Below are 24567 nucleotides of genomic sequence, written 5' to 3'. Positions count from 1 at the left end.
TTTCAGCTCATGAAAAATGGGACCAACACTTTACATGTTGCGTTTATATTTTTGTTCAGTGTATTACCCTTAAAACGACTACTACTGCTTTGAATGCGGTAGCTCAATTGTCCTGTTAGCAATCGCCTATATTCACAGATTTTTTTTAGGCAACTTATTATCATTATCAATATCAGTAAAATGGCCTCTAAATGGCCGGTTGGGTCGTTGTTGATATTTTTCGGTTTATGGTCCAAGTTCTAAGATGTTTGTGTGTGCGTGCCTGCCTGCAGACGCAATGTGTGTGTGTGTGTGTGTGTGTGTGTCAAAGATGTGGGCTGACAGAAGTGGGGATTCGTCCTGCAGAGTATTTGTTAAGTTTTTTCCATGACAGCAGACTGCATGTATTGGCAGAGCCTAGGGGAACGTTGCCCTCTGTGCCAAAGCAAACAATGGGAGGGAGTGTGTGTGTGCGCCCCAGTTTCTCTCATTGTGTGTGTGGGGGTGTGTGGGTGTTCCGGAGTATCTGTGTGTGTTTTTATGTGTGTATCTGTGAGTAGGGGATGGGTGGTTGGGCTCGTGGGATGGAAAAGCAGTCAGACCCTCTGCTCTCTTTGTGTTTTCATAGTGCGAGGTTCTGCTCAGGGTCAATCCGTGTTTATGGGAAAAGTAAATAAGAGAAGCCCGGCTATGGCCATATTAAGGAATGTGTGGTACATCCATTGGCAGGCTACTGAATGAGAAAGTGTGTTCTAGTTACCTCCCTCATTCTTTTTCTCTCGCTCTCTTGCGCGAGCTCTGGCTCGATCTCTCTCCTGTGGGCTCTGGCTCGATCTCTCTCCTGTGGGCTCTGGCTCGTGCTCTGGCTCTCTCTCCTCTCTCTCTCTCTCTCTCTCTCTCTCTCTCCTGTGGGCTCTGGCTCGTGCTCTGGCTCTCTCTCCTCTCTCTCTCTCTCTCCTGTGGGCTCTGGCTCGATCTCTCTCCTGTGGGCTCTGGCTCGTGCTCTGGCTCTCTCTCCTCTCTCTCTCTCTCTCTCTCTCTCTCTCCTGTGGGCTCTGGCTCGTGCTCTGGCTCTCTCTCCTCTCTCTCTCTCTCTCTCTCCTGTGGGCTCTGGCTCGATCTCTCTCCTGTGGGCTCTGGCTCGTGCTCTGGCTCTCTCTCCTCTCTCTCTCTCTCTCTCTCCTGTGGGCTCTGGCTCGATCTCTCTCCTGTGGGCTCTGGCTCGTGCTCTGGCTCTCTCTCCTCTCTCTCTCTCTCTCTCTCTCTCTCTCTCTCCTGTGGGCTCTGGCTCGCGCTCTGACTCGAGCGCCTGCTCTCTCTCGCGCGGCGCGCGCTTTCTCTCTTGCGCTCTCTGGCCTGCGCTTTCTCTCGCGCTCTCTCTCTCTTGCTCTTACACTCTCTCTCTCTCGCATTCTCTCTCTCACACTCCACTCTTTTTCTCGCACTCTTTCACACTCTTTTGCTCTCCTTTTCTCTCTTTCTCTCCTCCCTCCTCCCCTTCGCTCTCTCTCGTTCCTTCCTCCTCTTCATTCCCTCCTTTTTTTATTTCTCTCTCCAGGATGACGTCCCCAAACCGGCCCAGCCTTCTAAACTATGCTCATGATGGGGTCATCTCCTCCCCCCTGCAGAAGCCCATGGACCTGAAGCAGCTCAAACAGAGGGCTGCGGCCATCCCCCCTATTGTGAGTCCTACCCCTCGTCTCTTTACACACTGTTGTCAGGCCCTGCAACCTGTATCTTAGTCTTCTCCATCCTTGGAGAGCATATGAGAGCCAGCCTGGTATACAGTCACTTAACTAAGGATTTATAAGTCCACTCTGGTATACAGTCAGATATACAATTGAAGTCGGACGTTTTTCGCAATTCCTGACATTTATTCCTAGTAAAAATTCCCTGTCTTAGGTCAGTTAGGATCACCACTTTATTTTAAGAATGAATAATAGTAGAGAGAATTATTTATTTCAGCTTTTATTTCTTTCATCACAATCCCAGTGGGTCAGAAGTTTACGTACACTCCATTAGTATTTGGTAGCATTGCCTTTAAATTGTTAAACTTGGGTCAAACGTTTTGGGTAGCCTTCCACAAGCTCCCCACAATAAGTTGGGTGAATTTTGGCCCATTCCTCCTGACAGAGCTGGTGTAACTGTGTCAGGTTTGTAGGCCTACTTGCTCGCACACGCTTTTTCAGTTCTGTCCAAATGTTCTATAGGATTGAGGTCAGAGCTTTGTGATGGCCACTCCAATACCTTGACTTTGTTTTCCTTAAGCCATTTTGTCACCGCTTTGGAAGTATGCTTGGGGTCATTGTCCACTTGGAAGACCCATTTGTGACCAAGCTTTAACTTCCTGACTGATGTCTTGAGATGTTACTTCAATTTCTCCAAAGAGTACGTACGACCTTTGTCCCCATGTGCAGTTGCAAACCGTAGTCTGGCTTTTTTTATGGCAGTTTTGGAGCACTGGCTTCTTCCTTGCTGAGCGGCCTTTCAGGTTATGTCGATATAGGACTCGTTTTACTGTGGATATAGATATTTTTGTACCTGTTTCCTCCAGCATCTTCATGGAGTCCTTTGCTGACTTCAACTGTAAGTCCAGCCTGGTATACAGTCACATATAAATCCTTAGATAAGTCCAGCCTGGTAAACAGTCACATATAAATCATTAGATAAGTCCAGCCTGGTACACAGTCACATATAAATCATTAGATAAGTCCAGCCTGGTATACAGTCACATATAATTCCAGCCTGGTACACAGTCACATATAAATCATTAGATAAGTCCAGCCTGGTATACAGTCACATATAATTCCAGCCTGGTATACAGTCACATATAAATCCTTAGATAAGTCCAGCCTGGTATACAGTCACACATAAATCCTTAGATAAGTCCTGCCTGGTATACAGTCACATATAAATCCTTAGATAAGTCCAGCCTGGTACACAGTCACATATAAATCCTTAGATAAGTCCAGCCTGGTACACAGTCACATATAAATCCTTAGATAAGTCCTGCCTGGTACACAGTCACATATAAATCCTTAGATAAGTCCTGCCTGGTAAACAGTCACATATAAATCCTTAGATAAGTCCAGCCTGGTATACAGTCACATATAAATCCTTAGATAAGTCCAACCTGGTACACAGTCACATATAAATCCTTAGATAAGTCCAACCTGGTATACAGTCACATATAAATCCTTAGATAAGTCCAACCTGGTATACAGTCACATATAAATCCTTAGATAAGTCCAGCCTGGTCATTCTACCCCTGTCAGTAGTATTAAGGCCAGCCCTCCTGTAATGACAATACTGCTGCTTCCACAGATAACAACATGGTGGGTAAAATGATAAAGACATATTTGTATTAGATAAGCAGGCCATCTGGAGCAGATGGGATAGATTGACCCAGAGGAGGAACAAGATGCCAGACATTAAGGAAAACAATAAGAGGAACAGGGTCACTGGATGTGTGTAAGGTTAGTGTTTGTATGTGTATCAGCTACTCACCGTGCCTCTCTCTACTGTTTATGCAGATGCCCCAGATCCCGGAGGGTGGCCCGCGGGGTGGGGTTGGTAAGGCCGTGCTGCCCCCCCATGCCCTGGCTCTCTACCAGCAGCAGATCACCATGGCCCACGGAGAGTCCTCCCAGGAGGCCAAGCAGCAGCAGCATGCAGGTCAGCCCAGCAAACAGCACCCTTACCCAGCGCAGGGAGACAGAGACCCCCACAACATCAGCAGCCCTCGTGTCCGCCCACGCAGCCCCTCCACCAGCGACAAGGACGGTACGAACACCAGCTCTCTCTCTCTCTCTCTCTCTCTCTCTCTCTCTCGCCCTCCCTCGCTCTCGCTCGCTCTCTCTCCCTCCCTCTCTCCCTCGCTCCCTCGCTCTCGCTCGCTCTCTTTTCAGCTCCTCTCATCCTTCTGCTCAGTCTAAACCCAACTCCCTTGGTTCTAGATTATTAGGCTATGTGCTGATTTGAGGGGGATTATGTCAGTTCTACACTGTTTGGTGTTGTGCTGGTATTGATCTTTGGTATCCCCGTGCAGCGGGATCTGTGTCGGGTTGTTGAGTTCAGTCTTGGATATCCTTTGAGAGTTGTGCTCCATGTTAATTGCTAGACCTGTCTAGACCTAGTCTTATTTAGAAGATGTTGACACAAGATGAACTGAAGAGTTTCCATATGGGGCCTTTAAAGAAGCCGAGGTAACCCGGGACCAAGGCCTATGTAACTACGGAGGATCTCCTATTCTTATGAACCCTGGAGAAAACACAGCCCAGTGGCAAGGGAGGGGGGCAGTGTTCTGTGTGAGTCGCAATACAGTAAACTGAGGAGGTAGCCTGTGTGTGTAGGGATTCGAGTCACATGGACATGTGTGGGTGTATGTATGAGTGTGATGATGTGAGTACCGGGTATGTGATCAGCTGCAGTATGTCTGTGTCCCTGCAGAGCTGGAAGGCAACGAGAGGTGGCTGCAGACTCTACTTCACGGATTACGTAGGTTCACACCCCGCCCTGCTCTATCCCTAACTCATACCCCTTCGGCCAACACACGCCTAGCTAAATTCACTTCCTTAGCGGGGTTTGACTGTGTGTGTGTACACTAAACACTAGCAATGGGTTTGGCAGTGTGTTTGTACTCTAAACACAAGGGATGGCTGTGTGGAGCAGCGTTGCTGTGTGGCTGGCTGCGCTCCTTGCTATGATGATGATAAGGAGGAGCATAACAAGCTAGTGCTGGCCAAGGGATGGCTCCCGGCTTCCAGAAAGTGTTGGTAAGGGCCAGTATTGGCTAGTTGCTGAGTGTGTGTTTGTGTGTCCCGTCTTACAGATAAGTCCCGGGCCTTCTCTCCTCACGGAGACCCTAAGAAGCAGGCGGTGGGGCCAGAGGACCTGAGGGCCACTACCCTGGGCCGGCCTGTCATGTCCCCCTACCCAATGTCCCCTCGAGACATGGCCAAGCTCAGCCACGATCAACACCTGCTCCACTATAACTCATGTGAGTCCTACTACAAGCCCTCTCTAACCACAAGGGCTCCCATATCGTACTTTGTTGGGAAATGTTTGTTGAATTTGTTGTCCTCAGGGCAGCATCATCAGGCCCTCATCCCCTGTAGTTCAGGTGCCAGCTCCCATTTCACTGTTATGTCCCCTTGCTTTGCGCTATCCTTAGCCAATCTCCTTTAACTGTTATTTCCTATCAAATCCTGCTCTGTCTATATTTGTATCCATATAAAAGTATCTGTCTGTGATCTCAGCTTTCCAGCAGGTTGGCCACTCTGGACCCCCTGGTCTGCAGCAGGATGGCATCAGGTTGGCAGCGGTGCGCCCCCTCCACATGCCAGAGCCACCCCCTCTCATCTCCTCCAACAAGCCAGGGGGGTCTATCACACAGGTACAGTACACTAACGTTTCTCCAGAGAACCGTAGGGGGAAGTGAATGGAGTGTTGCCATGCACTATGCTCACTGTTGTTGCTGTGTGGTTCACAGGGAACCCCAGTGCAGCTGCATAGCCCGGCTCACGGGATGGACCATGGGAAGATGCCCCCTGCACAGATGGGTTTGTCCTGGATGGATCAGAGGAAAGTGGGTGAGTCCAAGTGTCTGGAGTGGGTGCAGCATTCCCAGCCTTGGTTTGCTGGTGAGTTGCCCTCTTCTTGTCCTAACCTTCAATTCTCCGTTTGGGTGTCCTGGGCTTTCTGCACTGACACACTCTCCTCTCTGCTCTTATCTCACACTGTAACCCTCTGACTCGCACACATCAGGTCCCTACCCTGTGGTGAAGCAGGAGCAGCTGTCCCCGCGGTGCTCGTCCTCCCAGGCAGAGAACCTGTCCACGCAGGGGGCGCCCCACGACGCCAACGCTGGCCGTGGTGAGTTCACAGCTAGATACACTACACACCCACCTGTCGGGACACTGTTCTCTGCTCATACGGATTCTCTGCTCTGTTATTGGGGCATAAACAGACCTCCATGCCAGTGTAAAGCCCTGACTTTGTTCTCCTGGATGTGTTGAATTTGCAGGGTCCATGCCAGCGGTGCAGGGGGGCAGCATCACGAAGGGCATCCCTGGGACCAGAGTTCACCAGGACTCCCCCATCTCCTACCGAGGAGGCTCCATCACCCAGGTAAGGGCAACACACCAACCTCAACGCTGTGCTTCTGCTAACTGGGCCGTACTTATTACCATGACTAACAGCTTTGGCCTAAAATTCTCACCGGGCTGTTTATTGTACGTCTCCAAATGAAACGAGGACAACGACACAGGCGTGTTGAGAGGTCATGAGCCCAGGCTGGAAAGTTAGGCTGGGTAAAGGCTGTGGCAACAGGCAGGCAGGATCTCACTGCTGATCCTGACTGGTGTGACATAACCGTGGCTCTGACTGCTCCCTGTCGCCCTAGCAACAGGTACACACTGTACCATGTCTGTTCCCTTCTTGATTTATCTGTTTACTCTCTCCACTCGCTAAGCCCCGTCACTGATACGCACGGTCTTCAGCCTGATGTAATAACTCCCTCAGCCAACTGGCCTGGAAATGGGATGAGATTATATGTGCCCAGATAGATAACTGAGGGAAAGGTGAGAGTTCGTATATAATCAAGAGTGGGTGGGGATGTCGCACGGCGGCTCCTTTGTTTGTCTAGCTGACTGCTAGGCAGAGTGAAAGCCTATCTGTCAATGAGGTGTGTGTGTGTGTACAGATAAGCTTTGCGGCATCGGGTGCGTAGGTCTCTCGCATCTCCCTTGATGACATTGGATGCTGAGGGTAGATAGGGGAGATAGGAAGGGTGTTTGTGTCTGTCAAGGCCACTCGATCCTGTGAGACGAGCCCAACCCCCCCCTAAACCTCCACTTATGGTCTGGCCTCTGATGGCACTATCCCCCCAGCCCCCTCGAATATCATTTGACGTACATTTTAGTCATTAAGCAGAGCGATGTACAGTTAGTGCATTTATTTTAAGGCAGCTAGGAGGGACACCCACATCACAGTCATAGTAAGTACATTTTCCCTCAATAAAGGAACAAAAGTCAGAGCTAGTAAGGGTGGGTAGAAAAGTTCATGAAAGGTGTTTTTTTTTGGGGGGGGGGGGGCAGGCCTGTGCACGCTCTCTCTCTCTCAGCCTCCCAGCAGGCTTACGTAAACCCCCACTAGCCATGGCGCAAATCTGACTCGCACTGAAAGTGTGCCAGAGACATGACTCAATAGCCCTGACCAAACCCGCTGCTGCCATTCTGTCACCTGGTGTTAGCACTGCAGAGTGTGTGTGGGGGTTATTGTTCTTATGTGACTAGGCTGCCGCTGGTATAGTAGTGAGTAATTGAATTTGTTTAGCGTGCGGGCTCTGTTGCAGCAGCGGTCAGGACAAAAAGCTCTGTCGTCGTTGAGTCATAACGTGACATCCACGCGCATAACAACAATTGCCTCACACTTCTCCGATTGGCATCAGTGAGCGATAAATGATCCCTATGATCTTAATCATCGTCTCAATAAAAAAAAATAACATTCAGGACAAATATGCATCTTACAACAACGTGCAATGAAAGAGTTAAACTGACATCTGCTGTATCTTGTGGGGTGATTGGCTGTTGTGTTCCTCTGCGTTTGTCCCTCCCTCCACAGGGCACCCCGGCTGACGTTCTGTACAAGGGGACCATAACCCGTCTGATCACGGAAGACAATCCCAGCAGGGCAGAGAGGGAGCGGGACGAGGCCCTGTCCAAAGGACATGTGGTCTATGAGGGCATCAGCGGACACATCCTCACCTATGACCGTCAGTTCTCTAACCTAGAAACACCGTGCTACTACACTTATACTACCGTTCAAAAGTTTGGGGTCACTTAATGTCCTTGTTTTTGAAAGAAAAGCACATGTTTTGTCCATTAAAATAACATCAAATTGATCAGAAATTTTTGCAGGTACTATTTTGCAGGTACTATTTTATGAAGCTGCCAGTTGAGGACTTGTGAGGCGTCTGTTTCTCAAACTAGACACACTAATGTACTTGTCTTCTTGCTCAGTTGTGCACCGGGGCCTCCCACTCCTCTTACTATTCTGGTTAGAGACAGTTTGCGCTGTCTGTGAAGGGAGTAGTACACAGCATTGTACGAGATCTTCAGTTTCTTGCCAATTTCTCACATGGAATAGCCTTAATTTCTCAGAACAAGAATAGACTGACGAGTTTCAGAAGAAAGTATTTGTTTCTGGCCATTTTGAGCCTGTAATCGAAACCACAAATGCTGATGCTCCAAATACTGTATTACTTCTTTAATCATTACAACAGTTTTCAGCTGTGGTTTTCTAATGATCAATTAGCCTTTTAAAATGATCAACTTGGATTAGCTAACACAATGTGCCATTGGAACACAGGAGTGATGGTTGCTGATAATGGGCCTATTTACGCCTATGTAGATATACCATAGAAAATCAGCCATTTCCCGCAACAATAGTCCTTTACAACATTAACAATGTCTACACTGTATTTCTGATCAATTTGATGTTATTTTAATGGACCAAAAATGTGCTTTTCTTTCAAAAACAAGGACATTTCTAAGTGGCCCCAAAGTTTTTACATACTGTAACAACAGGAACAGAGGCATCGCCTTTAGTCTTGAAGAGTTAAAACCTCCTCTCAATGCCCTGTTGACTGTTGTTTGTGGCGTGTTCTCCTCAGGCCTACCCTCTCAGAACCCTAAAGAAGACGGCCGGGGCCAGCCTGGGGAGATCTTGGGGCTGAAGCGCCCCTATGATGTCATGGAGGGAGGGATCTCCAGGGGGCTGCCCATGAGGGACTCTCTGTCTGCAGCCAACTGTGAGGGTAAGTTGAGGAGTCCGCTACCCTCTAAGAGCTCTAGCATGTACTTTACATAGACCTAGAGTCCTACAAGGACGAAAAAAATGCTACTCTTTCTTCACTCCCCCACATACTTCAGGTCTGATGGGTAGAGCCATGCCCCATGAGAGAGACAGCCCACACCCGACCCACCACATCCGTGGTTCCATTTCACAGGGTAATTATTCCATACACGGTGTTATTCCAGTCACTGCATCAGGGTTGTTGAACAATCACTGCATCGCCTAGTTGAGCAATCGCTCAAGAGAAGTTAATTGTCAATAAAGTTCCAGTCTGACTTCAAATTTGAACTCCTGTGCATTTGTGTTCCTGCTCCTCTTCCCCCCAGGTATCCCCCGCCACCTGGAACCCCAGGATGGCTACATGAGGCGAGAGCCCAAGCAGATGAAGAGAGAGGGCTCCCCGCCCCGAGGGCCTAGCCAGATGGCTGACCCCATGAAGGGCCGAGACGGCATGGTGCCCACCGTGAAGGAGGGGGGCCGATCCATCCACCTCATTCCCAGAGAGGAGCTCCGACAGATGCCCGAAGGCATGATGATGGCCAAGGCTGGCAAAGATGGCATCATAGCACAGGTGAGTGGAACGCCACACTGTAGATGCACTGTGCCTCAGGGAAATAAAAGCAAGACAAGTCCCTGTTGGTAGAGATATTCAGTGTTTCCTTTTTTTCAGGGTGCTCCAATGAAGCAGGAGCAGGGTGGCTTAAGGAAGGGGCATGACGTTCGTTCCATCATCGCCAGCTCCCCGCGCTCCCACTACAGCATGCCCCCTCACCTGGAGATGCGGGGGCCTGAGCAGCGGGGCCGCTACGAGGAAGGTCCTAAGGGTCGGCCCAGCGCTGTGGTCAGCACGGCCAGCTCCATGGCCCGCTCCTCGCCTCTGGCCATGGGGGGCGATCAGGGTGGCAAGGCCCACCACAGCCCCGTTGGCTACGAGGAACACAAGGGTGGCATGAGGGCTCCCTACACTGGGCCTTCTCACAGAGGATCCCCGCTGTCCAGAGAATCAGGCCAGCGGCAGCATGAAGGTATGTCACACACCGACACCGGACTGTGCACTGTCGTAGAACCTGTCTGATTGTGACGCATGGTTGAAATGAAAAGAGCTCATGTGAAGCCCACCGTGTTTGTGTTCTGAAGCATCCTTCCCGTCTCTCCTCTGTGTGGTCCAGGCTCCAATAAGAATCAGCCTCAGGAGCGCAAGTCCACACCCACCCCTAGGGAGATGAGCTCCGGCAAGTCACCGCTGTCGGGCGTTGCCGAGCAGCAGGCCCAACAACAGGCCCAACAACAGGCATCCCTGGCGTCGTACGAGCGTCTGCTGCAGGGTCTGGGGGCTGACGTGTACCGAGGTCAGATCCCCCTGGCCTTTGACCCTGCTGCCCTGCGTCAGGGCATCCCCATCGACCCAGGTACATAGTACACGATTGGACCCTTCTCGTGTCCACTGTATAGTTCTACGTAGGAGCTCCTTCTATAACTGCTCTTTCTGTCTGTTGGAGGGGTGTGGTTGGGGGGGGGGGGGGGGGGTGTACGTGACTATATGGCTTTATATGGTCTCTTTGTCTTCCTCCTCATTTAGCAGCCTACTACCTGCCTCGTCACCTGGCCCCTAACCCTGGCTACCCTCACCCCTACCCCTACCTGATCCGGGGCTTCCCTGACACGGCGGCCCTGGAGAACCGCCAGACGCTGCTCAACGACTACATCACCTCCCAGCAGATGCACCAGTGGCCTGCAGCCGCCGCCATGGCTGCCCAGCGCTCAGACCTGCTGAGGGGGCTCTCACCACGGGACCAGCCCCTCCAACTGCCCTACTCTGCTGCCCCGCGCGGTGAGCCTCACTCTGGTCATGGTGCACACACACACACACACACACACACACACACACACACACAAAAAGTAGCCTAGCTGGACCAGTGTAGTGTAGCGCAGTCTGTAGTTTTGACTAGTGTTGTTCTTTCTTCTTGTTCCCAGGGATCATCGATCTGTCTCAGGTGCCACACTTACCTGTCCTGGTCCCTCCCTCTGCAGGGTCTTCCGGCTCCCCCATGGACCGCATCACCTACATCCCTGGAGCCTTCCCTAGCCAGCCATACACCTCCTCTCCCATCTCACCAGGTACTGGACTGAACTCTACACCAGTCAGCGTTCTGTGTTTTTAAATGTGATGCTGTGTGACGGACTCATCTGTGTTTTGTTTGTGTCTCTCCTGTGCTGTGTAGTTGGGCCCCAACACATGAGCAAGCAGCACGGCACACCATCCTCTGCTGACCGCGAGCGGGACAGAGACCGGGAGAGAGACCGCGAGAGGGAGCGGGAGAGAGACCGCGAGAGGGACAGGGAGCAGGAGAGAGAGAGGGAGAGGGATCGCGAGAGACAACGGGACAGAGACAGAGAGCGGGAGAGAGAGCGGGACAGGGACAGAGAAAAGGGGATCTCTCACGGCAACGTGGAACACGCCCCCATCTGGAGACCAGGTGTGTAAAGATATCGACCCACTCACTGTCTGTCTGTCTGCTATTCAATTATTACACTATTATGTTATTACCATGATAGTAGTACATTTACTGCACATGGTCTGTGTTGGATGTCTATGCTGCTGTTTTATGAGATGATATGAGCTCTGTGCTGTGTGTAATATATCTTTACCCTCCCTTCCTCAGGTACAGAGCACAGCTCAGGTGGTAGTGTCAGGCCCTCCTCCCACTCTGGCTATGGCCACCAGCACTCCCCGGTGTCCCCTCGCACCCAGGACAGTGTCCAGCAGAGGCCCAGCGTCCTGCACAACACTGGGGGCAAGAGTCTGCCTGTCAGCGACCACAACAACCCCTCTGTGCTAAGGTAACCTGCTTGGTGACATGCATGACATACATGGTTGGATAAATGGCTAAGTATCTCCTACTGCAGGTGCCTTCTAAATAAGATGTGCAGACTGTGGTGGAGGTTAATCTGTGGTTGGCATGTTTACTGACTGTTTTAGTGATTTTGTTTTCCTCTCACAGGTCCATGCCAGGCTCAAATCGCTACCCAGGCTACGCCTACCAACAAAGCATGGACTCTAAGGAAATGGGCCGGGATGGGGGCAAGAGTAGGGGAGGCCTTCCCAAACACACCCAAGACCAACATGGGCCCTCTATATCCTCCAGCAAATCTGACCCCAAGCTGGCCAGCCCTAACCAAGGGGGTTACCCCAGCCCCTACCCCCAGGGCTCTTCAGCCTCTCACCATTCAGGGCGACCCCCTCACCTGCTGCCCCCCCAGTCGGATAACGCTGCTGGCCGCGGAGAAAGTGGCACACCTAGTAGGGAAAAGACTCAAAACAAACCGATGTCCGTTCAGGAACAAGAGCTCCGATCACTCGGTAAGACCACCATGACTGCGGCCAACTTCATAAACGCGATTATCATGCGTCAAATTTCTTGTGAAACGGGGATGCCAGAGACGGGCTCGCTCGTGGCCAACAGCGCCAGTGATGGTAAGACGCTCTGGATCCCAGGGTCCCCTCATCACCCAGACCCTCCCCTCGTCCGTCTGTGGCCTATTGCACGCTGTGGTGGTTGGGCATTATCAAATCAGTCCAAATTATTTTTGACATTTATTTTTTTTGTGTTCTTTTCTACGCTATGCTATTTTTTTGTGTAACGTAGAGTACTATAAAATATATATATCCAAACGTGACCATCTAATTTTTATTATTTAACACGTTTTGACATTGAGAAGAAGAAACAGTCTAAACTGGAGCTTACATAGACATAATATTAAGGAGATGAAAGCAGCTTACGAGCTGGATAAATCAAATTATTCAATGACTATATATTTTTGATTAAAAGACCTATGTATTGACCATTTATTATGGTACAAAGAACCCAATTGGTATTTCCTTGGAGAGAGATCCTAGATGTCCTTTAAGGTGTCATTCATAGATGGCTCAGTGGTTGGAAGATTTCAGCGTAACATTCATTGCTGCTTATTTTAATTTCCTTTTCATCGAGGATGTGGCTGTCGTTACCACGTGGCACCCCTCCCCCCTCATATTGAAATCTTAGTTCACCTGTAGTATTCAAGAGTTCCATGTTAGGAACTAAATGAAGTAGCCTCGTTATCAATCTATCAATGTAATGTTAGGAGAAGGTTTATGATGAGTATAGTAATTCTGTAAGTATTTGATTTATAGTTAGTAATGACACCTTCCTTACAGATATTCACCTCACAAAATTTTCCAGAAATAAGGTGAAAATATTGCTAGCTAGATTACCTAAATGACAAAAGAGAAAGCTGAGGTCAGTCGGTGTCGATATAAACCAGTGTGAAATGTAGTAGGAAACGGTCAGGCGAGCCTGCCAGGATGCATCACGAGAATAACGCCCCACCAGCCACCAGACAGACAGACAGCCTCCCCGGGGCTCCAGACAGCGTTGATCATCCTCTGGAGGGGTGGTGGAGGTGGGGGGCAGGGAGAGGGCATAACGGGTGGTGGAGAGACCCATAAAAAGATCCTGGGGGAGGGGGGGTGCTGCAGCTTCTGGCTCCCAAATCTCTGCATGTCCTTATTACGCCTCACTGTAATTTATTCTGATTTTTCCACATGCAAACCGCTCGATGCGGCTTTTCCATCATTATAAATGCAATATTGTTTTCTTGTTTTTCCATTTGTAAAGCTATGTGCCACATCAATATTTATGACATGCCTATAGGGAAAGTGTGTGCATGTCGAGGCCAGATGAGTGTTGTGGTATAACATGCTGTGAGAAGTGTGTGTATGTGTATATATATATAATCATACACACACATATATCACACACACACCGAGTGTACAAAACATTAAGAACACCTTCCTAGTATTGAGTTGCCATTTTATGTCACCGCTAAGCTTGTCAGTGATTTATGCTTCTCTCCTTTGAGGAGAGTTCCGTATATAAATAAGTCCGTAGTGTTCTGAAGTAGCTTGACACATCCAACGCCACTGGCTGACAACACTTTGAGGATTTCCTCAGCAGGAAACCTATCGTTGAGCTCTTATGCACAGCAGATGTGTCACTTATGCAATGTTTATCGAGCACACCATATGCTGCACATAATGGACTTAAACAAATAAACAAACAAATATATATATTTTCTATAATTTTGCAACAAGCTCTCGTCAGTTTTCACCTTTAGAAACAGGGAATACTAATACACTGTAGTTAGAGACTTCCTGTAAGCTGCCTCTTCAAACTGACCCAGAAAACTGAATTTTCACCTTCTTTGTCCCCTCTGTGTGTACATGGTGGTGCTGCTTAATGTGTGTGTGTGTGCGCTGTGGGCACCACCCTGTGTGTATTGTCCTGTCCCCTCAGTTCAACAGAAGATGATGCCCATGGAGCAGCACGGTCTGTACCGGCCTCCCTCTGAGGAGAGGCTGTCCCCGGGCCAGCAGCCCCAGTCCCCCCTGGTCAAAGGCAGCCAGAGGGTGGTCACCCTGGCCCAGCACATCAGTGTAAGCCCCCACACAACTACAGGAATATATTTTACTATATCATATCACTGTTACATTTACCGTACAGTTCTTCTTAAAGTCTGTAGGAATGAGAAGCAGACAGGACGGAAGGAGAGATGCTGTGTCTGACCTGTATCTGTGATGTGTGTGTGGGGAACAGGAGGTGATCACCAAGGACTACACCCGGCAGAGCCAGCAGGCCCAGCAGCAGGTCCCTATGCAGCAGTCTTACCATAGCAACTCTGTCCTGGACCTGACCCGGCCCCCCAGCGCCCCCCAGGCCCCCCCTGCCTCCCAGGAGCCCAGCCAGGGGCCTCGCTACACTCCAGAGGGAGCCGGCGGGGATCGTGCCCGAGACAGGTACTGCCCAGACTTTATACTGTATATGGCACCGCTCTGTATCTTCCTAAGGGTGTCACATGATAAGTACTATGTTTAATCCTATGTGGAAATGCAGATACTGAAATATTACTGACATGAATTGATATTGAATATTGTTTAGATGACTGCATAATCAGCCAGACCACAGTGGCTCATTAGTGTGTGTGTGTGTGTGTGTGTGTGTGTGTTCCCAGGTCCCCTCCTCAGCCCAAGGTGTCACCTGTCAATATGTCTACAGACGGCATTGAGCCCGTGTCCCCTGCCGGAGCCATGTCTGAACCAGAGACACAAGGGGCCTCCTACCCCAACGAGCAGGGGTAAGGTTTCACCCTCCCTTCCTCACACAGATAGAAATCATTCTCTAGACTACTCTTGGTAAAAAATATTAAAAAAAGGGAGGGAGGGAAATAGCCGTAGTGTAGGAAGCAGTAGTTCTCCGGACTAACTAGATGTGGTCATCTCCCCACAGCATGGGCTCTCGCTCCCCTCCCAGCACCTCCCAGCCCCCAGCCTTCTTCAGCAAGCTCACTGAGAGCACCTCGGCCATCGTCAAGTCCAAGAAACAGGAGATGATCAAGAAGATGACCGTGGTCGGCAGTGACGCCGACTTCAGTGAGTCCCACCACCACAGTGACGGCATACAGCATTGATACTGTAGTCATAGACAGAGAGACTATGCTCTAAATATACTGTTTCCACATCCAGATCCTGGTCAGCCAGGAACAGAGATTTTCAACATGCCTGCCTCTACCACTGCAGGTAAGATACAGCATTTCTAGAAATAATCGTGGGATATTAGTGGGGAGTGGTGGATTATTGTTACTCTCAACCACAATGTTGTATAATGTGCTTAGAGTAGTAGTTTTTCTGTGATTTAGGCATGGTAGACTGTTAGCTAGATGTTCTGTTTATGTGACTCTGGTGTGGTATATATCAGCATGGTACAGCAGAGAGGTTCTCCTCCAGTTGGTATACATACGGCCACGTTCCCCTGATGAGCCCCTAGCTGACACAGCTAGGCCTTTGGCTGCGGCTCCGGAGCATGTGTATCAGCATGGCTACTCACAGGAGACTGGAGAGGGCAGGAGCTACATGCTGGATGTTATTTAGAGTCCATCACCTCTCTCTCCTGTGGCTATCCTCTGGAGGCTCATAACCTACATAATGCCCACTGACAGACTGAAAGCTGCGTCAGCACAAACCAACATGTCTCTCTCCATCTCTCTCTGAGGATGTGCTGACTGGATTTTTCTTTCCCTCTCTGCTGTTCCACTCTCTTTCTCTCACTCCCTTTTCTTGCTTTCTCTTGTCCCTGTCGTCCTTTTCTCTCCCTTACTCCTCCGTTCTCATGTTGGCCCTTTTCCATTTGTCTTCTATTTTACCATATCCTCTATTCATGTTTCTCTTTCGCTCTCTCTCCTGCTACTCAATGCCCTCTCTAACTTCCCCCTGCCACTTCCTGCCTCTCAGGACCTGTGAGTATACGCAGCCACCCGGCTCCCGAGGTGTCTGGTAACACCATAGGGCTGGAGGCCATTATCAGAAAGGCCCTGATGGGAAAGTATGATGAACAGGCCGAGGAGCGCCCTCCCTCCTCCAATGCTATTAACCCCATGGTTGCCAGTGTGCCTGCCGCTATGCTCCCCAGTGATGGACGGACGGAGGACTCTTACTCACTGCAAGGTGTGATATTACCTCGTAAATCTCCCTCTGTCATAAGCCTCCAATCCAAGTCGCAGGGCTGTTGGGTGGATTGTATGTACTGGTGTTCAGAGGGCTCAGTATTTCCATTATGAAACAGTACTGACTGTGTAACAAATCAAGTGAATTATTAATTATTTCAGCTTTGCTAGACTAGTTTCTCACAATTTTAACTTCAGATGTATGGTAGATAAATGTGAATAGAACTGTCCACTAAACCACAGGGCTGCGTTGTGTTCTCTGTTTCTTTTTGTGTAGGTGGGGGGAAACCAAAGGGCAGCGGGCGTTCTAACGGGCGGAAGGCCAAATCCCCCGGGCCTGGCCTGTCAGGGGGGGAGAGACCCTCCTCTGTGTCCTCTGTCCACTCTGAGGGGGATGCCAACCGCCGCACGCCCGTCACCAACCGTGTCTGGGAGGACCGGCCCTCCTCCACAGGTACTGCTGCCCCTCTCACCTCCTATCAACATCTCATCTCTCACTGCCCCTTTCAACTCTGTCAACATCTCATCTCTCACTGCCCCTCACCTCTATCAACATTTCATCTCTCACTGCCCCTCACCTTTATCAACATCTCATCTCTCACTGCCCTTCACCTCTATCAACATCTCATCTCTCACTGCCCTTCACCTCTATCAACATCTCATCTCTCACTGCCCCTCACCTTTATCAACATCTCATCTCTCACTGCCCCTCACCTCTATCAACATTTCATCTCTCACTGCCCCTCACCTTTATCAACATCTCATCTCTCACTGCCCTTCACCTCTATCAACATCTCATCTCTCACTGCCCCTCACCTTTATCAACATCTCATCTCTCACTGCACCTCTCACCTTCTATCAACATCTCATCTCTCACTGCCCCTCACCTTTATCAACATCTCATCTCTCACTGCCCCTCTCACCTTCTATCAGCATCTCATCTCTCACTGCCCCTCACCTCTATCAACATCTCATCTCTCAATGCCCCTCACCTCTATCAACATCTCATCTCTCACTGCCCCTCACCTCTATCAACATCTCATCTCTCACTGCCCCTCACCTCTATCAACATCTCATCTCTCACTGCCCCTCACCTTTATCAACATCTCATCTCTCACTGCACCTCTCACCTCTATCAACATCTCATCTCTATCAACATCTCATCTCTCACTACACCTCTCACCTTCTATCAACATCTCATATCTCACTGCCCCTCTCACCTCTATCAACATCTCATCTCTAACTGCCCCTCTCACCTTCTATCAACATCTCATCTCTCACTGCCCCTCATCTCTATCAACATCTCATCTCTCACTGCCCCTCACCTCTATCAACATCTCATCTCTCACTGCCCCTCACCTCTATCAACATCTCATCTCTCACTGCCCCTCACCTCTATCAACATCTCATCTCTCACTGCCCCTCTCACCTCTATCAACATCTCATCTCTCACTGCCCCTCACCTTTATCAACATCTCATCTCTCACTGCCCCTTTCACCTCTGTCAACATCTCATCTCTCACTGCCCCTTTCACCTCTATCAACATCTCATCTCTCACTGCCCCTCACCTTTATCAACATCTCATCTCTCACTGCACCTCTCACCTTCTATCAACATCTCATCTCTCACTGCCCCTCACCTCTATCTATCAACATCTCATCTCTCACTGCCCCTCACCTTTATCCACATCTCATCTCTCACTGCACCTCTCACCTCTATCAACATCTCATCTCTCACTGTCCCTCTCACCTCTATCAACATCTCATCTCTCACTGTCCCTCTCACCTCTATCAACATCTCATCTCTCACTGCCCCTCTCACCTCCTATCAACATCTCATCTCTCACTGCCCCTCTCACCTTCTATCAACATCTCTCACTGCCCCTCATCTCTATCAACATCTCATCTCTCACTGCTCATATTCAACTGTATCAAAGACCGGAAACCCATCACCTTTAAACCGTGTGAACTGCATTCTGCTGCCTATGGCATCATGGTCAGTACTCAAGGATTTATTGTTGCTGTTCTTCCTCTTGCAGGCACAACACCCTTCCCGTGTAACCCCCTGACCATGCGTTTCCCAAGTGGCATGCCGGTGTCAAACCCCTCCCCCACCCCTTCTGGACAGATAGGGGCTCAGGGCCAGGGCCGGTCCTGGGAGGAGGAGCCCAAGCCCCTGCTGTGTTCTCAGTATGAGACCCTGTCTGACAGTGAGTGAGAGACCCTGCCATGGAACAGAACAGCACCCGCCAACTAACCACCTCCACTGCTGCTGCAGGCACACACGTCACACACACACACACACACACACACACACACACACACACACACACACACACACACATCATTCCACTCTACAGCTCCATCTCCACCCAGCAAGGGAGTACGACAGGACCTGACCTCTGGGCCTCCCATCTCACACAGCTGACTGACGATCACAAGCACCGATAGGGGTGTGCTGAAACACTGCTGCTCCGTGTGTTAGTGCTTCAGTGTATGCAGTCACTCCAGGACTACTCTAAAGGACAAATCACTTGTTTTTTTTTTTTTACTACATTTTTTCCCCTCTTACTGGCCTTATTGATACGGACACATCAACTCATGCGCTTGTTTGTATACTGTTCTAGTGTCTTCTACGGTTTGTGGAAGGGACTTGGTACGGCCCCATAATCTGATGCTCATGTGTTTTCATTTGGCCCGCGGAGTGATTCACTTGCCCTGGTCAAGGATGGATGTGTCCTCTGCTTGTACAGGAAGCCTGCTCTGTTCGGCCATGTCAGGGCTCTAAACGGGGATTCAACCTGGATCTTCAGCTTGGAGAAGCCTGCTGCCGCCTCTGACCAGCAAACCCAACCATAGTGGACATGCATCAGCACAGAAGTGTCTGTCTCTCTCTCTCTCTCTCTCTGTCTGTCTGTCTCTCTCACTCTTTTGCCAGTGACCCCTTGGACAGGGTGTGAACCACACAGAGTTCTGCTAGGGAAGTGGTCTTCCTACACTGGGTAATTTCACTGTGCGGAGGGCAGGCGGACAGGCATGTAGCCAGGCATGCCATCTATTGTACAGTACTGTGGACACTGAGTTCAGACGGCCTGTGTATTTCTACTACCGTTAGAATGCATCAGATGATGGACAGGAGGAGAAAACAATGTCTTTATTTTCTTTTCTCCTTTTTAAATCCAGTCAGTCCAGTCCTGTGTTTGAAAGTGAGCCGAGACCTTTAGTACTTTTGATCGTGAATGTTAATGGTGTCAGTTTATCTCTTATTTTCAATGATCTATCTTCGGGGGTTTACAGGGTATACATGCTGTCCATTGCTGATGTCATCATACATCTGAAAGGTTACTGGAGGACGGTGGTGGCATTATGGTCTCCAGACATCCAATCGAGAGAGCGGTCTGTGGGTGTGATGGACGGCACGAAGAGACAAGTGACACTTTCTCACAGTTTTTATATCGACCACGTCTGTGTTTGTTGAGAATGTTTTTGGATGTTAAGCACTTAGTTGTCAATTTGTTCACAACGGCATTTTTAGGAATCTGTTTCGGGCAGGCGAGAATGGACTGGAGAAGACGAGTGTAGAGTCCTACTGTGGAGGCGTCCTCCTTTAACATCTCTTTCATTTGGTCTTGCCACCGACATTCTTTAGTGCTCCCAAACTCCAGCGACAATCACAGTTCTAGTGAAACTTTACCTAGTCCGCTTTGAGTGGGTGGAGACCAACCTTAAAGCTGCTTTAGGGCAAATTTCCCAGCATCAGAGTTGGAATTTGCTTGCATTAAAGAGGTGACAAATGAAAGCCATCAATGTTTCTATGCCCCTTGGTCCATGGCGGTGCTGGCTGTGGCTGTAGTGTGAGCCCCAGCTGGCCTGCTGGAAGCCCGTCTCTTGGAGGGAACTCCTAATGTCTCTAGGGGCTGCCTGTTGTGACAGTCTGACCTCTGATCTTTTACTGTCTAGAGGAAGAGGAGCTCTGCCTTACGCCAGGCCAGATGCACCTTCTTATCGAGACCTGATTTTGTACAGTTATAAGATATTTCTAGTGTTAAGTGCCATTTATTTTACATAATACAGTACTGAAGTTACCAAGTGACGCACAATTTTCTTTTTCATTTTTTCCTATCATTTTTCTTCATGCCAGGGTTATACGTGTCCATGCAGGGAAATGTTGAAACCAAGAGCAGATGAAACGTCCCTGTTTTGATTTTTTTTCTAAATCTGTCACAGCCTTAGCTCTTAACTGTCACATTCTGTCATGATCCTGATTCAGAGGAGGTTTAAAAGTCCAACAGTTGGTGTTCATTTACCATGTGTGATTTGAAATTTGTACCCATTTTAAAGGCCATCTCTTTGTTGTTGACGCGGTATATGACAGTGTTCATGGCTTGTATTGAGTGTCGAAGCAAGAGACGCACAGCTATTCTCAGTGTGACTGTTGTTGAGGGCGACTGCGGTGTGTTGTCCGGTCCACTAGCTGAGAGCGGGTTGAGTTAGTCATGATGGAGACTTGTTAGTCATGAACATGTGTAACAGTTGTTGGACTGCCTGTGCTCTCCTCCCCCTTCATCTTCACTGGATAATGTACCGCTTCTTACCCTGGCTACCTCAACTGGTCATGTTTTACATCTAGTCAGTCAAGGTGGAGGTCAAATTAGACGTTTTTAACTGGGCCCAATAAAACAGTTTCGGCCTCTCTACTTGTATATCAATTTACTTTTCATGAAGTCGTTGGGAGAGCAAAGTGACAGTACATTTTGACATGATAGGAAGACAGAACCATATCTACATTTTAGCTAAATAAATAGCAGAGGAAACTAGAAGAATCCGTTTGAAATGTACTGATGTGTATTTTAAGGATTTATATTTTTCCCCCTCTGGTTTCTGTTTGTTCTTACACTGCTTGCTTTGATTACTGTCATGTCACTCTCCGTGCTAGAAGTTAGCCTTTCATTTGTAATGAACATAATTATTCAAGACGAACGATAAACGAATTAGTCGAATGGCCGATGCGATCCCTGCATTGTACCAGGGTGGGCGGGGAGAGATGGCATTGACAAATGTTCAACCATATTGTGCATAATGATTTCTTTTTTTTATTATTATAACCCACTGTATAATAGCAAGGATTGTATATAGAACTGAAAAGATGTAAATATTTATGTGGCTTGCTGCAAGGTTGGTATTTACAGAAAAACTATTCGCACTGTTTAATTCTACATGCCCACCAGCAAGCTTTGTGGAGAGCAGTGTAACAATGAAAATTCAAAAAAACACTGCCTTAATGTTTAAATAAAAAGCTTATTGCCATTGAAACTTATGCTGTCTTTTTGTGTACTTTGACTGTAATGTATTACAGTGTTAAATGTATATCCCATTGATTAGCCTATTTAATAGAGGTAGACTCTGCCATATGACGTAGCTGCAGAAAGTAAACTGCGTAGTTTGTTGTTGCAGAAATTGACCAAGAGTGTTGAAGTGCGACACTCCTCTGCTGTTTTTAGTGCCCTGTCTACCACGTGAAGTGAACCCTTGCACATGCGTAGGGTGTGTGAGAGCAACGTCTTCCATCTCGCTCATCTCAATGATCTGCGGTGCTGCTCATGGCAAAGTGATTTAGCTGAGTCTACCTTTTTAAAACGAAAGTAAAAGCATTAGACTATAGATGACGCAGACGGCTATCTTAGGGGAAACAGGAACTATGATCACAGTAACCTCGTTCCCAGGCTCAATTGCTACTGCATGGCAGCCGGCCAGTTTACCGATCACTGTACCTGTACACAGACTATCTGTAAATAGCACACCCAACTATCTCATCCCCATATTGTTATTTAACTTTTTGCTCCTTTGCACCCCAGTATCTACTTGCACATCATCATCTACACATCTTTCACTCCAGTGTTAATGCTAAATTATAATTATTTCGCCTCTATGGCCTATTTATTGCCTTACCTCCCTAATCTTCTACATTTGCACACACTGTACATAGATTTCTCTATTGACTGTTTGTGTAACTGTTGTTTTTGTTGCACTGCTTTGCTTTATCTTGGCCAGGTCGCAGTTGTAAATGAGAACTTGTTCTCAACTGGCCTACCTGGTTAAATAAAGGTGAAATGTGAAATAAAATAAAAGATTATGATCACAGTAAATACACTGAGTATACCAAGCGTATACCAAACATTAGGAACACCTTTTTTTATACTCCGTGCAGTGGAAACCAGCTACCACAAGTGGGTGCTAAACTCTTATTGGATGTGGGTGTTGTGACGAGGAGCTGCCTGCATAGCTTTGCCACACACCACTTTTCTGACACACTGAGTACCATTAAACACAGGAAAAGGAATGTCACATTGCCAATCAAATGATTGGTTAATGAGGGGGTTAAATGCAGTGATCTGAGGACATAAGGTCATCTATCCTTCACTAACTGTCCAGACCTTGTGATTTTGATTTTTTATATAGTATCCTTTATTATTTTCCCCTAACCCTACCACCCCTCCCCTAATTGGAGTACACTAATGGACAAAAATACTTCCAGCTCATACATACTACATACATTTCACTGACAGTATATTTTCCATTGGTTTTCTTTGGTTTGTTTTTAGTCCCAGCCTTCTGCTACCCTCACCCCTCCCATATATCTCTGAACACCATCCAGTTTAGTTTTCTAGCTGCCATCTATTTTTCTACTGTCCTGTGATGTTTCACAAAAGTTCTGAACCTTTCTATTCTCATTACGGCTGTCCCCGACCAAAACAAAATGTTGGTTGACTGGTCTTCTGACCAATCGATTGCTCGACATTTTTTATGTGTATTTTTTCAATTATAGACACCCTATGTGTTTTAATAAAATCAGCTATATGCATTGAGCGTGTCTGCTACTTTAATCTTACTATTTGATGCCTCGAGGGCGCCAAAGATCTAGATCAACTGAATAAAAAACATAACCTGACCCAACCATTCTCCTCCAGCTCCTGCTGGCTTTCGCAGATTCTGCCATTACTCTCCTGAAGTTGCGACAATAGGCTATGGTAGGAGTCGGCAACCTTTCTCATGTGGAATGCCAGTTATGGTTTTCATATGCACATTTTTGTTGAACAGTTTCATTTAATTTATAATAGTCTTCATATGTGAAAATCCTTGTCATGTGGTTAATCAACATTCTATCCAGATCTAAATTAAAATCACACAAACCTAAATAGTTACTTATATTGCCAACTATGTAAGAATAGCCTACATAAAGCCAAGAAATAAAAACATTGCTGCCTACAGGTAGAACATATCCTGATAACAATAAATATCCTAAAAATCACATTTGCTACCCATGGCCTGTCTGCAATGAACTTGATACATTGTAACTATCAACTATTAACTTGGGTCTGGCCAGAAGCTTGTTCCCTAGCAACATTGTATAAAATATTCTGGGCCCTCAGTTTCCTGTGCCAGTGAGCTCGGGACAAACACAGCTGTAGGTTATTTGCCCAAGGGATATGAAGCAGTGCTTGACTTGAGCACCTGAATTGAGTACAGCACCTCAAATTGTAAAATGCTTGAGCTCCTGTTCCTCTTCTAGTATATTAACTCCAAAGTATTGTGGAGCTCCTGCACCTAAATATAAACAGGACCAGCACCCAAAATGAGTACCGGAACCTATTTTAGTCCAATTCAAGCATTGATAAGAGGCCTATTTTATGACGTTTCCACTGTATCAGAGCATGATATTTTTCCCTTTCACAATGAGGGGATATCAAATGGGAGAGAGCTAGAAAGTTTTTTCAAATACATTGAAGTATTGGAATTCTCAAATGGATGTAAAAACAGACTTTGTTTGCTTGCTTTTTGAGGTGAAGAAAACATAACTTTGAGAAGCTCCACAGGTCATCAGTGGTGTGGCATCAACCCAATCAGAAATATTATCAGATCACCTAATGTCAGCGGTGGAACAAGTATCCAGTTGTCGTACTTAAGTAAAAGTAAAGATACCTTAATAGAAAATGACTCTGTTAAAAGTAAAAGTCACCCAGTCTAAAAGTAGCCTATAGGCCTACTTCTATGCATAATCAGGCCAGGTAGCCTATAGGCCTACTTCTATGCATAATCAGGCCATGTAGCCTATAGGCCTACTTCTATGTATAATCAGGCCAGGTGACCTATAGGCCTACTTCTATGTATAATCAGGCCATGTAGCCTATAGGC

General features: G+C 48.0%; 1 protein-coding gene across 50 annotated transcripts in view; it reads left to right on the top strand.

Moving 5' to 3' along the window:
• Positions 1 to 21687, top strand: part of LOC110535946 (nuclear receptor corepressor 2) — a 125645-nt gene extending 103958 nt beyond the window's left edge. For 25 of the 50 annotated variants that reach the window (XM_090190505.1, XM_090190503.1, XM_090190499.1 and 22 more), the window contains exons 21-47: positions 1538 to 1661; positions 3513 to 3762; positions 4429 to 4476; positions 4811 to 4978; positions 5238 to 5374; positions 5471 to 5621; positions 5746 to 5853; positions 6005 to 6108; positions 7603 to 7753; positions 8654 to 8797; positions 8913 to 8990; positions 9162 to 9406; positions 9506 to 9860; positions 10005 to 10244; positions 10415 to 10666; positions 10810 to 10953; positions 11058 to 11312; positions 11499 to 11676; positions 11838 to 12310; positions 14172 to 14311; positions 14472 to 14671; positions 14887 to 15009; positions 15162 to 15304; positions 15398 to 15451; positions 16163 to 16375; positions 16652 to 16828; positions 18414 to 21687. In XM_090190505.1, coding sequence (XP_090046631.1) covers positions 1538 to 1661; positions 3513 to 3762; positions 4429 to 4476; positions 4811 to 4978; positions 5238 to 5374; positions 5471 to 5621; positions 5746 to 5853; positions 6005 to 6108; positions 7603 to 7753; positions 8654 to 8797; positions 8913 to 8990; positions 9162 to 9406; positions 9506 to 9860; positions 10005 to 10244; positions 10415 to 10666; positions 10810 to 10953; positions 11058 to 11312; positions 11499 to 11676; positions 11838 to 12310; positions 14172 to 14311; positions 14472 to 14671; positions 14887 to 15009; positions 15162 to 15304; positions 15398 to 15451; positions 16163 to 16375; positions 16652 to 16828; positions 18414 to 18592 — 4834 coding nt within the window. In that variant the 3' untranslated portion in view covers positions 18593 to 21687. The remainder of the gene's footprint in view (positions 1 to 1537; positions 1662 to 3512; positions 3763 to 4428; positions 4477 to 4810; positions 4979 to 5237; positions 5375 to 5470; positions 5622 to 5745; positions 5854 to 6004; positions 6109 to 7602; positions 7754 to 8653; positions 8798 to 8912; positions 8991 to 9161; positions 9407 to 9505; positions 9861 to 10004; positions 10245 to 10414; positions 10667 to 10809; positions 10954 to 11057; positions 11313 to 11498; positions 11677 to 11837; positions 12311 to 14171; positions 14312 to 14471; positions 14672 to 14886; positions 15010 to 15161; positions 15305 to 15397; positions 15452 to 16162; positions 16376 to 16651; positions 16829 to 18413) is intronic. The other 25 variants (XM_090190518.1, XM_090190517.1, XM_090190515.1 and 22 more) reach the window with 8 other exon arrangements.
• The last annotated feature ends 2880 nt before the right edge of the window (positions 21688 to 24567 follow it).

This window comes from Oncorhynchus mykiss, chromosome 11 (assembly GCF_057628025.1).
Source record: "Oncorhynchus mykiss isolate SJ-2025 chromosome 11, ASM5762802v1, whole genome shotgun sequence".
Lineage (NCBI taxonomy): Eukaryota > Metazoa > Chordata > Actinopteri > Salmoniformes > Salmonidae > Oncorhynchus > Oncorhynchus mykiss.
Note: the sequence above shows the minus strand (reverse complement) of the source record. Positions and strands in the feature narration are given on the sequence as shown.